Source organism: Neolamprologus brichardi, chromosome 20, assembly GCF_056152115.1.
Source record: "Neolamprologus brichardi isolate AB-2024 chromosome 20, ASM5615211v1, whole genome shotgun sequence".
In the NCBI taxonomy this organism is placed as follows: Eukaryota; Metazoa; Chordata; class Actinopteri; order Cichliformes; family Cichlidae; genus Neolamprologus; species Neolamprologus brichardi.
The window spans coordinates 26,379,349-26,392,374 of NC_142123.1; the positions used below are offsets into that span (position 1 = coordinate 26,379,349).

The 13,026-nt window shown below is 39.7% G+C and overlaps 1 protein-coding gene across 1 annotated transcript; it reads right to left on the bottom strand.

The window, feature by feature from the left end:
* Positions 1-4,524: 4,524 nt before the first annotated feature.
* On the bottom strand, positions 4,525-12,392 carry wdr13 (WD repeat domain 13). The gene is made up of 10 exons (XM_006794151.2): positions 12,310-12,392; positions 11,708-11,795; positions 11,349-11,580; positions 10,831-10,940; positions 10,445-10,575; positions 10,044-10,351; positions 7,644-7,824; positions 7,354-7,495; positions 7,083-7,201; positions 4,525-5,447 (listed from the first exon to the last, which is right to left on the bottom strand). Exons 2-10 carry the CDS (start codon positions 11,746-11,748, stop codon positions 5,263-5,265), a joined length of 1,449 nt encoding a protein of 482 aa, XP_006794214.1. The 5' UTR covers positions 11,749-11,795; positions 12,310-12,392; the 3' UTR covers positions 4,525-5,262.
* Between the last annotated feature and the right edge of the window lie 634 nt (positions 12,393-13,026).

The window sequence follows — 13,026 nt, forward strand, 5'->3', positions numbered from 1 at the left end:
TGAAGCCTGAGCTTTTGGATCACAGACATTACTTGCAAATATGCCACCCCTATCCTTAACGCTAATATGAGCGTCTTCTATTGTAACAGTGCATACATACAGAAAATAAGGAAAAACCTAACTGGCCTTTTTGAATATAATGAAACATTCCTGCAATAAAACCAAAGGTCACATTATGCAACTCTAGGATGTTCATAAGGTCACAATAAACTGTTGTTTATACCAGACGAAGCTAATCTTTAAGGTTCAAAGTGTACTCAACTGAATGAACGAAATGGATCCATTTGAAAGTGGAATACTGTGTTATTTTCTTTTTTCAAATGTTAAAAATGTTTCACTTCTTAAGACAAAACAGCAAAAAAATCTGACAAATAAAGCATAAATATACTAATGGTCATGCACAGGAGTAACCTCTGGAGATGATGGGTTGCAGTAATTTCATAATCATTAGTATTTCTGTATTGGTTAGATTGTATGGTGTACTCTAAAAGATAACAATTAATACAGCAGAAAACTGAAAAAAACGGCCACTGTATAAATTATGTAAATTAAAAGTAGCTTTTTCTTTCACCTACCGTTTTCAAGTGGCAGCTGTTGAGTCTTTTGTGCAAACTGCAGAAAGGGTTTTAAGGGGTATCTAATCCCTCAAAAGACCATGAAAACACATTTTATATTTTAAAATAGGCAGAATTAGTGCTCATGCTAAGATATTTGGATCAATAGCTCTACATAGTAGTAGTATCAGGATCTTAAACGAATAGTAGACATACAATCATAGAAAATAAGTTTGGATATACTTTATGGTTAACTTCTCTGCAGGATAAGAAACATTAATGTAGTGTAAAAAACCCCAGCTCATACAGATTCCACATGTACAGCAAGCCTTATGCAACAGCAGTGCTTTTGACACGTTAAAAGAAAATGGATGGCTTGGAAGAAAAATACTTCATTGTTGTAATTAGGACATGATTGAAATCCAGTCACTGTGTGGTTATGTAATGTCTTGATAAACAATTAGCCTATATTTTAAATTTGAATGAGAGATAATTTCCTTTGTCTTAATTGCTGTGCTCAAGCTGATGAAAAGGATGTTTCTATAGTGAGCAGCATCAATTGTGTGAACGCCCTCTAAATAGTCCAGGTTTAACAGGTTGCATCCAACTGTGCCTCTCTGTCTCCCCAGAACTGATGCTGAAGATTCATCTAAGCGCTTATTTTTAGTTTTCTTCCCACTTCTCTCCAAGATTCACAACAACATAGGCGGTATTACTCATTTGTGAAAGCGCACCCCCGCCCGCTGTACGTTCTGAGGATGCAGAGTGCTGCATAGGCCTTGTTGCACGGTCCTATCAGAAAACATGTGGTCAAGCGGGTGAAGTTTTGTCTTGACCTCATAGACAATTCTTTTTTTTGTTTGTTTGTTTTTGATCAGCACCTATCATGGCTGCTTCAAACAAAGCCGGCGTCCTTCCTTGCAGTGTATCCAAACTTGCATGTCGCAAACTCCTTACCAACCTTGAGAAGAATGTAATCGAGTGTGAAAGTGCTGTGCTGGAAATTCTGAAACGACAGGTTCCTTCGAACGCCGTGCTTTTCAATTACTTTAATTCAATCTCTTTTTCACTTGGTAATTTCTTTTTTTTCTCTGCACTGTGTAGAGACTGCAATGCAAACTGCAGTCACAATTTGTGAGCGCAGTGATTTCCAATGCAGGGGTGTGCAGTCATTTTAATATTATTTTTTTCTAATAGTTCTTTTTACTGCAAATTCTATAATATTTTCACCCATTTAAATGTTAGAAACATTATCTAAATTAAAATAAAAGTAAATTATGTTTAGTTAAACTAGCCACAAGCATGACACCACCATGGTCAGTGAGGCTATTCTAGCCAGTCCTCTGACCTCACACAACCAACAAAGGCCTGTAAGTGTTGCTACACTTCCTCAGAGAGGACGAGTTAACTCCACTAAACACTGTTTTCAGTGGAGCTTAAATATTATGAGTCTTCATGGTGTACATCTAAAGAGGGGGAAATTATTATTTAATCTCGTGTTGAATTTGTAAGTTTGCTCACTTACAAAGAAATGAACAGACTCTAATTTTATGGTTGTTTCATTTTAATGGAGTGAAACAGAACATCAACCAAAAATTCAGTTTATAACTTTTTCCGTAATGAGGATTTTTGGTTGATTTCTTGTGACTCCCCCCAAAAATCAAAATCAAAATCAAAATCAAGCTACCATGAAAACTAGAGTTCATTTCTTTGTAAGTGAGCAAATTTACAAATTCATCAGGGGATCAAATAATTATGTCCCACACCAAATATAGCCGTCATGTGAGTGAGTTACTAAAAAAAAAAAAAAAGGTATTTGGGATACAAATCAGTGTGATAAATGTTTCACAGGATGCTCAGAAGAATAACATCAGTTAAAGGATCAGAAAGAAAGAGGAAGTATCGACAAAAGCACTATATTGATAATGTGAGCAATTTGTGACGACTTACATAAAGGAACTTCCCTCATAACAGTACTCAGCAGTGCTTCAAATTCACTGCTAATGTCAACATGCTAACATGGTGATCAGATTAAAAAGTGACAGCAGTTCTAGTGTTTAATTTGATGCCAAACTGGAACAAGATACACTCACTGGCCACTTGCTTGCTTATAGAACTGCTTTAATTCTTTGTAGCACAGATTCAACGAGGTGCTGGAAGCTTTCCTCAGAGATTTTGGTCCACGTTGACGTGATAGCATCACACTGTTACTGTAGATTTGTCAGCTGTGCATCCATGGTGTGAATCTCCTGTTTCACTACATAGCAGATGTCCTCTATTGGATTGAGATCTGGTGACTGTGAAACCAGTTTATGACAGTTTGAGCTTCGTGACATGGCGCTTTATGCTAGCAGTCGTCAGAAGATGAGTACAGCAGCAAAACTCAGTGTTGTCACGCTGTGTTGTTTAAACAATGCTCAGTTGTTGCTAAGAGACCCAAAGTGTGCCAAGAAAATATTCCCCACACCAGACCACCACCTGCAGCAGCCTGAACCACTGACACAAGGCAGGGTGGATCCATGTTTTCATGCCGTTTACACCCAGTTCTCACCCTTGTTGCAACAGCAATTGAGATTCATCAGACCAGGCAATGTTTTAGCAATCTTCTGTTACTCAATTTTGTTAATGCTATGCAAATTGTAGCCTCAGTTTCCCGTTCTGAGCCGACAGGAGTGCCACCCAGTGTGGTCTTCTGCTATCTAGGCCATCTACTTCAAGGTTAGAAGTAGTGTGTGTTCAGCAGTGCTCTTCTACATACCTCAGTTGTAACGTGTTGTTATTTGAGTTACTGTTGCCTTTATCAACTCAAAGCAGGTTTTTTCACCCAGAGAACTGCCATTCACTGGATATTTTCTCTTTCTCACACTATTGTCTATAAAAGATGGGTGTGTGGGATAATCCCAGCAGATCAGCAGTTTCTGAAATACCCAGACCAACCCATCTGGGACAAAAAACCACATCATGTCCAAAGTCGCTTGAATCATCTTTCTTCCCCATTCTGTTACACGTTTTGAACTTCAGCATGTCATCTTGACTGTGTCTAAGTGCCTAAATCTACTGTGTTACTGCTCTGTGATTGGCTGGTTAGAGATTTGCATTAACAATTACTTGACCAGGTGTATGTAATGGATTGGCTTATGAATATGGAACCATGGTTATCAAGAATCTGATTAGATTTCTTATTAGATTAGCAAAAGAAAGGGTAATCACCAAAGTGAAAGTCATCCACAAGTGATACAAAATATTTAAGGTATAGAGATTTTTGAGATATTTCAATTCAATAACCAGTTTTAATTGTGTCAAATCACAACACCAGTCGCCTCAAGGCACTTTATATTGTAAAGTACAGTCCCCACAATAATACAAAGAAAACAGAAAACCCCAACAATGAAAAGAACACCGTTGGAGCAAGCACTCGGCGACAGTGAGAAGGGAAAAAAAATCCCTTTTAACAGGAAGAAACTTCTGGCAGAACCAGCCGTCCCTCAGGGAGGGACAGCCACCTGCTGGGATCGATTTCACTCAGCATTAAGGCAGAATGCAAAATCAACCAAGATCAGAAAAGTCAAGATCACTGGATAGATTGCTATTCAGTAAAAAGGACTAGATGTTACAGTCCGCATGCATTATCAGGGACTGTAACAATAGTCCTTTTTACTGAATAGCAATCTATCCAGTGCATTTTGCCACCAGATTGATGAACTATGTTATGTTTTAGTCTTTAGGGCCATGTTGGTAGGATGGCCTTTATACCCAGAGAAGAATTTACCCCTCTCCATATACAATAAACCATCTCTGAACACCAGAAATGACTGTTCCAGTGTAGATCTTGAAGACCCACACTATGACTAATATTCTCCTACACTGTAGGTTTGACCACTTTACTACTCTGAGCACCTCTGGTATGCGCATTTCCGTTTCCAATTATACCGAGATCCATGTATGTCATGAAAAAGGCAGCAAAGGCAACTGACATTTACAATAGTTTATTGTGGATTTGTGAAATAAATTAAATGAATCAGCAACCAGCTTGACCCGAGTATACACGCACACACACATACAGGTAAAGTACAAACACATACTTAAAAACACCCTTTAATCTTTTTTGTGATGATTTGATATGCCTACTGCCTGATCCGGATTTCAGTTTCATGCACATGGTCTCAAATGCAAAACAGCAACTGAAAGCAAATAAGGCCATTTTACTACACTTGATTACACTGATTGAATAACAGTTACATAAATAGTGAACTAGATCTATGCCAGAGGGACTGTCAGTGTGATATAAAGTGTTTTTTGTTTTGTTTTTTTTGGAAAATTATGTGTTCTCTTCACATGAAGTAGGTCGTATCCACACAACTTGAGGTCAGCCATGACACATGCATGGTATTAGTGCTCGTTCGTTCTTTACAAACCAAAGAAAAAAAAAAAAGAAAAAGCCATTTCTCAGCTGCAGCTGTAGGAGCACTGACACACACAGCCCACCTCCCACACCATGAATTTCTAAGACATCCCTACCACCTACACAGCATGGCGTTCTGATTGCACTTGAGTATCATTACATTAAACATTTGACGCAGCCTGTTACATTCCAGTGAAAATCTACAGACTTGTTATTGGACGGTTAAGGAGCAGCAGGCTTTTTATATGCAGTGGATGGAAGCTTTTTTAAATTTTTAACATGGTTTTTTTTTCAGTAGTGGATCAGTCACTTTTGCTCACGCCTCCAGATGATGACCATGCCAGTGGAATCAGCAGATGCAAGTAAACTCTCGTCGCAGTTGAAGCTGACATCCAACACTGGACCCCCATGACCCTGCAGCTTGTTTACTATCGCCTTGGTGTTGCGCTCGACATCGAAGAAGTAGACGCAGCCATCCTCGCTGCCAGTCACTGCAGCAGAGGGAGAAACACAAAAAGAAATGGCGTGGAGACATTACAAGGACAGCTTGAGAAGATTTAATTTGGGATTGTCTCTAGGCAAGGTGCACACTAATTACTGTGACAACAACAGGATGTATATTATATATTTTTTTTCTCTTTCCAGCAGAAACTAGAATCAACACAGCATTATCTGCACACTCTAATGCATACTGGGCGAAATCAGAAATGCACAGGTGGTCACACACTGCGCCTGACAAGAGGACGGAGACACACAGCTTGTTTATTTTCCGCTTCCAGCATGAAGAGAAAGTAACACAGGCTATACACGAAGGAGAGCGCTTAATGAAGGTTGAGCTTATTCATAAATGTTGATGACTTGCTGACAGATTTAAACAGACAGATGTTGCATGACCACCTGAAAATAAAATTATACTCCCTGAGCCTTGTTCTGCTGGAGGTTCCTTCCTGTTAAAAGGGAGTTTTTCCTTCCCACTGTCACCAAGCGCTTGCTCAAAGGGAATTATCTGATGGTTGATGTTTTCTCTGTTCTCTGATTTGGTGCTATATAAACGCAACTGATTTTAACTGAACTTATTCAAACATTTCTTTTATATCTTTAAGAGTCTCTTTATACTTTCCATCTTCTTTTTCTATATACAACAACAAATAATAAGAATAACAGGCCAATAAGAATCATTAGGTTAACTAACAGTAGTTTGCCTGGAGACACAAACCTAATAATAAAAACACAAGTCTTAAAAATGATTGATAGATAGAAAATAAACCATTAAATCTAGCAAGGACAGACTTTGAGGTTGAGCAGCGTTATAGTTTGTAAAAGGGGATCCACACACAGGCTCCATATTTCTGTCCTTGGACTTTACGTGACCAGAGTAGCTTTAGATGAGTCACAGTTTAAAATAATCTCAGTTCATCCACTTTCTGAGGCCATTTGAGCTCTTCTCCTGACTAAACCAAGCATTTAGAGCAGTATGAAGCCTGAGTAAGGATGAGCAGAAATATTAGTTGATCATCACAAGGGAAATATTGGAATAATCCTTGAATACTGATTATACCTTTGATTCTAATCTCAAATGACTTGACATACCAACTTCCCTGGTGGATTAGCACTGGAACTCATTTTCATTTATTTACAGAACTATCTGTGTTTTGCATGCTTTTCTTGAAAACGGGAAAAACAGCAAAAACACAGATAGTTCTTTCATGTTGTCACATATTTTATGGGTAAATTCTACTGAACTCTTAAATGCTGGCAAGGACCTTCTAAATAAATGTGTGAAAGTATATATTTTAAGACATGAAATAGCCTGAGCTTCTGGATTTCAGAGGTTGGACATGCATATTTTAAACTCGGCTCATTTTTGCTATAAACTTCCATAAATCTAAAATTAAGGAAAATTAAGAAAATAAATAAAAGCATAACAGGTTCACTCTAACCCTGCTGGTCTCATGTTAGCAATTTACAAGTACTATCTCTCAAAATTTGTCTTTTTTTTTTTACTCCAGAGGCAGTGGTATGCTATTTTGGTCAGTGTTTTACACTGAATTGCCTGCAGCAGGATATAAACGATGGTCTAATTTTGTATTCAAATATTACAGCAGGAACACTGGGAGACTTCTTACCCACACAGGCACCCTGTCTGAAAGACATGAGGGGGCAGAAGATGCTATGAACGAGCTGGGATCCATGCTGGATGGGGAAGCTTCTCTTCAGCTGTAGTGTTCCCTCATTGTCTACCACCCTGCCAATGTGAAGGTGTCATAACTGGTCAAATTCAGCGTAACAGCATAATTACAAACAGATATCACGAGTAAACATGTTACAGCTTTAAAATCTGCACAGTGGAAACAAAGCTGCTTATTAATTAACAGTGACTTGCTCTTGCAGACTGACCTGTACAACAGCAGCTTATTGACACAGGCGTTAACCAGCAGCGAGGGGTCTCTGGCCTCTCGGCTAATCCAGGAACGAGCGGATATGCTGCAGATAGAGCTGCCTTCACTCACCACCAGACGCTTGGCTTTAGTAAGCTTCCCTGTGGTTGGGTCGGGAGGAACAAAACCAGCAAAGACCGACAGAAACAGATCAGCTGCTGACCCTCCAGAGCAGACATACTCTTCAGAGAAAAACTCATTATAATTTCTAATGTGGCCCTTTTCCAAATGTAAATGTGGTAGGTGTACCTGTGGCCATGTCAAAGAGGAAAGAGAAGATGCTTCCCCTGTCATCACCAGCCCAAAGGATCTTCCCTGGAGCATCAAAGGAGAGAGACAGCACGCGGCCTGTCAGCTTACTGGAGCCCCCCTTCACCTTCTTCCCAGTGGAGATGTTCACCACCTGCAGGTGGTGCTTGCTGTTCCCCACCTGGAACACAGATCTGGGAATGAAGACCTTTAATAATTCCACAGCGCTACACTGAGAAACTGACAGTGTGCACCATTTCTTTCTGTTGTAATTTAACCTGCAAAACCCAAATTTATCTTTCTCATGTTATATTTAATGAGGCGTAAATGGACACTGCTGTGACAACACGTCTTTCAGCTTACATTCTGTACATCCGTTAAAGTATTTGTCATCAAACCGCTAAGTGAAATCCAAATTATCCGTCACATTTACCACTTCACAAAGGCTGACATTTTATTCTAAAATTTTAATCAATGTCTACACAGTGGAAGTATTCATTTAGTTATTGAGACTGGGATAAAAGGCTTCTCTTTGGAGGTTATTGCCTCAGCATGAAAGGCTTAATTTATACTTCACTCACAAAAGGGGAAACATCTGGAATAAATGTGACAATGAATTAATTTCAGAGCGTGCTATGAAGTTTAGGAAATAAAAGCTGTAAATGTCCCTTGAGGTTACTCAGAAAGGTAATTTCTTTCAGACTTTAAGCATGTGGAAAACAGTAAAGGTGTAAGCAGATATCTGGTGACGGACTACACAGTTATTGTTCAGGTTTAACTAGTGTCTCGTCTTAACAACTAAAAACTAGCACACACATTCAATGTGAAGCCTGCAACTAAAGTCCGAGCCCCTGAAATTTTGAATTTCAATTTTAAATGTTATATTTATCACCCAATAAGAGAATATTCATCCAGTCTACACACTCACACATTATCGACTGTCATTCATCTACCTTGCTTTAAGATCTTTTAGGAATTTCAAAGAAAGACATCATTTATTGTAATATTTTCAGCAAAGCACTAATCCCTTTAATCCTTTCAAACAATACATATTAAAGCACAATAATGCAAAATAAAATACACAAATTATATCCTCTGCAACCAAGGATATATGCTCAGCAACCACTTTATTAGGTACACCTTTTCAACTGTTTACTAAGACAAATCACATGGCATCAGTTCAATGTATTTAGGCATACAGACTTGGTCAAGACAACCTGCTAAAGTTCAAACCAAGCATCAGAAAGGCTAAACTATGGAAGCACTACACTGGATCCACTTAGCACCAATTAACCCTTTAAAACCAATCGGAGCAGGCATGCTCCATTTTGCGTAACTATTTTTAAATCCCTGTAGAATTGGAACCACGTAAGCTAGCGCAATAATTCTTTTTGCATTTGAAACCGGAGGAGTTGTACTCACAACTTATGCCATCAGTTTGTCCTAGGTTTCCTTCCACATATAGCTTTGCAAAGACTGCATAAAAAGCACTTGCAGCAACAACAATATAATATTCCAGAAACAGGCTTTGCTGATCCGATCAGCTGTTCATACCACTTCCTACGTGGGAATAGACGTCAGCGCGAGCTATTGCACATCCGCCAATACCTGCCCGAAACCGGAAGTGGCATCAATTTTGCGAAAATTTCGTTTTTTACCTTCAGGGCCTTATAAGCCTACACTGGTGTTTTTTATGTTTGACTTCATGCTTTTCTGTATCGTTTCTGGGATGCTTAGAACTCAAATTGCACTGCTGGAAATAGTTTATTTTAATGCACATGCTGGTTTTTTTGCAAATGTGCATTATAATATTTATTTTTTCATTTTTCCTGCAGTATATAACTAGAAACTAGAAATTTCTCTAACTAGAAATATGTGTAAAAAAAAACTATTTTCAATTTTTTTTGTAGTTTATTGCACTTATTTGCAATTTATGTAGTTACTATGGACTTAATGCATAGATATTATTAAAATTTGGGCTATAACAGTTGTATAGATGTATAGCAACTTGAAATGCTCCCAAAAATGGCACTACAGTATGTAAAAATATAAAGATAAGCTCTGGCGGACTTGGTTCTATGGTAGGTCCTAAAGGGTTAAGCTTCGTTTAAACACCACAGCCTGAGTATTGTAGATGGCCATGTCTATCCATTTATGAACAGTGTACCTGTCTTCTGATAGCTGATGATAACACGCCATGTTAAAAAACTCAAATCCTCTCAAACTGGCTTCTTGAACACGATAATGAGTTCACTGTACTCAATTAGCCTCGGTTATTTAGTCATCTTTCACATTTTAGTCTTTCATTCAAGGTGATTTTCAAAAGTAACTTTTATTTCAGTTCTACTTTCTTTGTTATGTGGTATTATCTTTTTATATCACATGTAATATGGGACTCACCACAGTAAGGTTGTTATTCATGGGTTGGAAGGTGCAGCAGAGCAACTCGCTGGATTCTGGGTCTCTGACCTCTCGGATGCACCGGCCATCCTCTGTATTCCAAATACGGAGTGTCCCGTCCAGGGATGTCGACACAATGATGTCATTGCTCAGAGACCAGGCAAAGTCTGTAACTGGACCTCCATGACCTTTTAGGGTCACCTTCACACTGGGAGGAGGTGGTGAGAGTGTCATAATGGACAGAGTGCCGTCCAGTGAGCAGCAAGCAAGGAGGTGCTTGTCATCATTGGCAAACTGCAAACGTGGAACTTAAAGAACAATGAGAGGACAGAAGCGTGGAATACATGGAGATTTTCAGTGTATACACATTGATTATAATGAATTCAAAACCATTTACTTACCAGCAGAGTCGACATGTTGATCAAATATGTGGTGCATGCCAGCAAAAGCATAATTTTCACTCAATGTTGTGTCTCCTGCCATGGCACGACTGGCCTCTGCCACTGAGGTGGGCACCAAACTGCCCGGAGGCCTGTGGTCACAAATAAAAACTGCCACGTAAGCACATAATCAATAAAACACACCTCACAACCCTTGCCTACAGCTGACCACTCAATATAAGAGATCCAGTCATTACTCAGTGCCACATAACTAGAATTACGGCCAGTAAATCTAAACTAACGCATCTACTCATAGCAGAAGTAAATCAAAAATGAATTTAATTGCTTAAAGCAATGAGACAAAATGCTGGATGCGAGCTGGTCTCTGAGTGCACTCTTCTGGGTACCTCTCATCGTAGACGGCTCTGTTCATCTGGGCCTGTAGCTGGTACGAGCCTCTGCTGACAGACCGGCGATGACCACGAGCCCCTTGGGCACGGGGGTCCTCCTCAAAGTCCTGACAGAGAGCAGAAGGGGCCGCAGAGAGAGAAAGAACCTCAAAGGAGTGAGTGCAAGAACTCAAGACCTCAAACAATCATGAAACAAAAACAACCAAGAAATGTTGAAAACTTGTTGAAATTACCATGCATTTTCAAGTTACTGATACTGCCCACTTACATGGCAATGCCAGCAATTTCAACCAAGCTGCTCAGTTTAATATGAACGGGCAACCAAAGTGTTGCTTGGCTATGTTGCTCACTGATCAAAACTCACATTAAGCCTTCCAGATGGCTCTTATATCCTAAATTTCCTTTCCAGCTTTAAGTTATTTTAAAATCTTTTTCCCCCAAATTAGTGCAACCACACCCGCCTACTCTCCCGCCTGTTCTACTTTTCCTGCCCTTTCTATTTCTTTGGGTCTGACCTCCATTCGGTCCAGTGTGGTGCGGGAGCTGCGCACACTGCTGGCCCTGAAGCTGCTCTGCTCAGACAGGGGCCCGTAGCGCAGGGCCAGCAGCTGACTGCGCAGCTTCAGGTACTGCCTGCGCAGCCCTGGCTCAAAGCCACACTTGGCGTTCTCTCTGAGCAGCTGGCTGCGTCGGCGGATGTACTGAGTTCGGAACTGTGGGAAGGTAGGCGTGCGGTAAGCATTGTACCTGGAAAAGGGGAAAGAAATGACACAGCACAGGCAATAACTCACAAATGATCCATATACAATTACACATCTGAATGGGTTCGTCATCAGTTTGGACTATTAAAGCCAGCTGCCTGACTGAGTCTCACCTTGCGTCCACTGCCAACACCTGCTGCCAAACTGCTGCCATTCCACAAGCACTCTGGGTAAAGAGGAAGCCACTGCCAGGGCAGATACCTGTCACAAGACACAACACAAAATTCACATTATTAGCAACTTTAACGGAAAAAAATAGCATGTACCAACTGTATGAGGTCGAAAAAAGACAAGCTAGTATTAATGATGCACTGATAAAACTGAAATATTACCCCCACCATCACATCCTCAGCGTCAAAGGTAGCAATGATTCAAATTCTAATGGCAAATGAATGGGTGTGTTACTGAAATGTTATGCAATGCGAGTTTGACACTAGAAAACAATCCGTAAGGAGAACCGACATAATCTGCTGAACGGTTTCCGCTTTTATTTTCTCGAAACAATGTAAGCAGACGAGCTAAACTAGCGCTAGCCTGTCATTTAGCAAGTTAGCCACAACATCATATGCGACTACCGCTCATAAAAAACACTTTCTCGTTCAGTTTTCAGCTTAGACACACAGTCTAGGAGCTAACAATTTAATACAGCGTATAAGACATGAATGGTGATCACAGAGCAAAGAAACTCAGCAAAATACGGCTAGAAATCGCTCACCTTCCTTAGCTTTTCTCCATCGCTGCCTTTTCTGTCAAATCACGTGACACACTGTAACCAGCCCAGTCACTGATGTGGAGCTGCTGAATCCTGATGATGATTCACAGCGTTTACATGTAACGTTACATTCAAAATAATTAACCGACCATGGATCGACTGAGGTGCAAAATATCTAACAGTCCATTAACTCATTAAGTACACGGCTATAGGGTTTTTTATTCAGAAATCAATAAAATATTAGGGCTTTATATTTGTTTACTTATAGGAAAAAACTGTGCATGGTTTGGTTGCATTATGGTGATCTCTTTGACCCGCTGAGAAGCAAAATAATCAATTGATTAATATCAGCAATATTTTACTAGTCCACAGAGAAAATGCAAAGCATTGCAAATCTGAGTATAACTTAATGATCCCTGCCAAAACCATCCACTCCTAAAGTGCTGACAAGGTTGGAGGCCAATTCAGTGTAACAATATGTAGCAGAAACATTTAAATTTCTAAGGACAAAGTGTTACCTTCTATCAATGTGGGAGGAAGTGTGATCCATGACTTAGCTGAAAAATAACAACAATAAAAAAAACAAAAACATGATCACTTTGCCTGTAATATGATGAAAATACTTTCTTGCCATGCACAATAGGTGAACACATGGTTCCAGTGGGTTCACAATGGCAGTATTACAAGGTCAGCTCCGAGGTTTCGCCTGGCTCAGCAAAG

Coding starts and splice junctions, on each gene's coding strand:
- wdr13 (XM_006794151.2), bottom strand. CDS start 11,748: ATGGCAGCAGTTTGGCAGCAGGTGTTGGCAGTGGACGCAAG. Junction 10,352..10,444: donor TCAACATGTCGACTCTGCTG/GTAAGTAAATGG, acceptor TTGTTCTTTAAG/TTCCACGTTTGCAGTTTGCC. Junction 7,496..7,643: donor CCTCTTTGACATGGCCACAG/GTACACCTACCA, acceptor ACCCAACCACAG/GGAAGCTTACTAAAGCCAAG.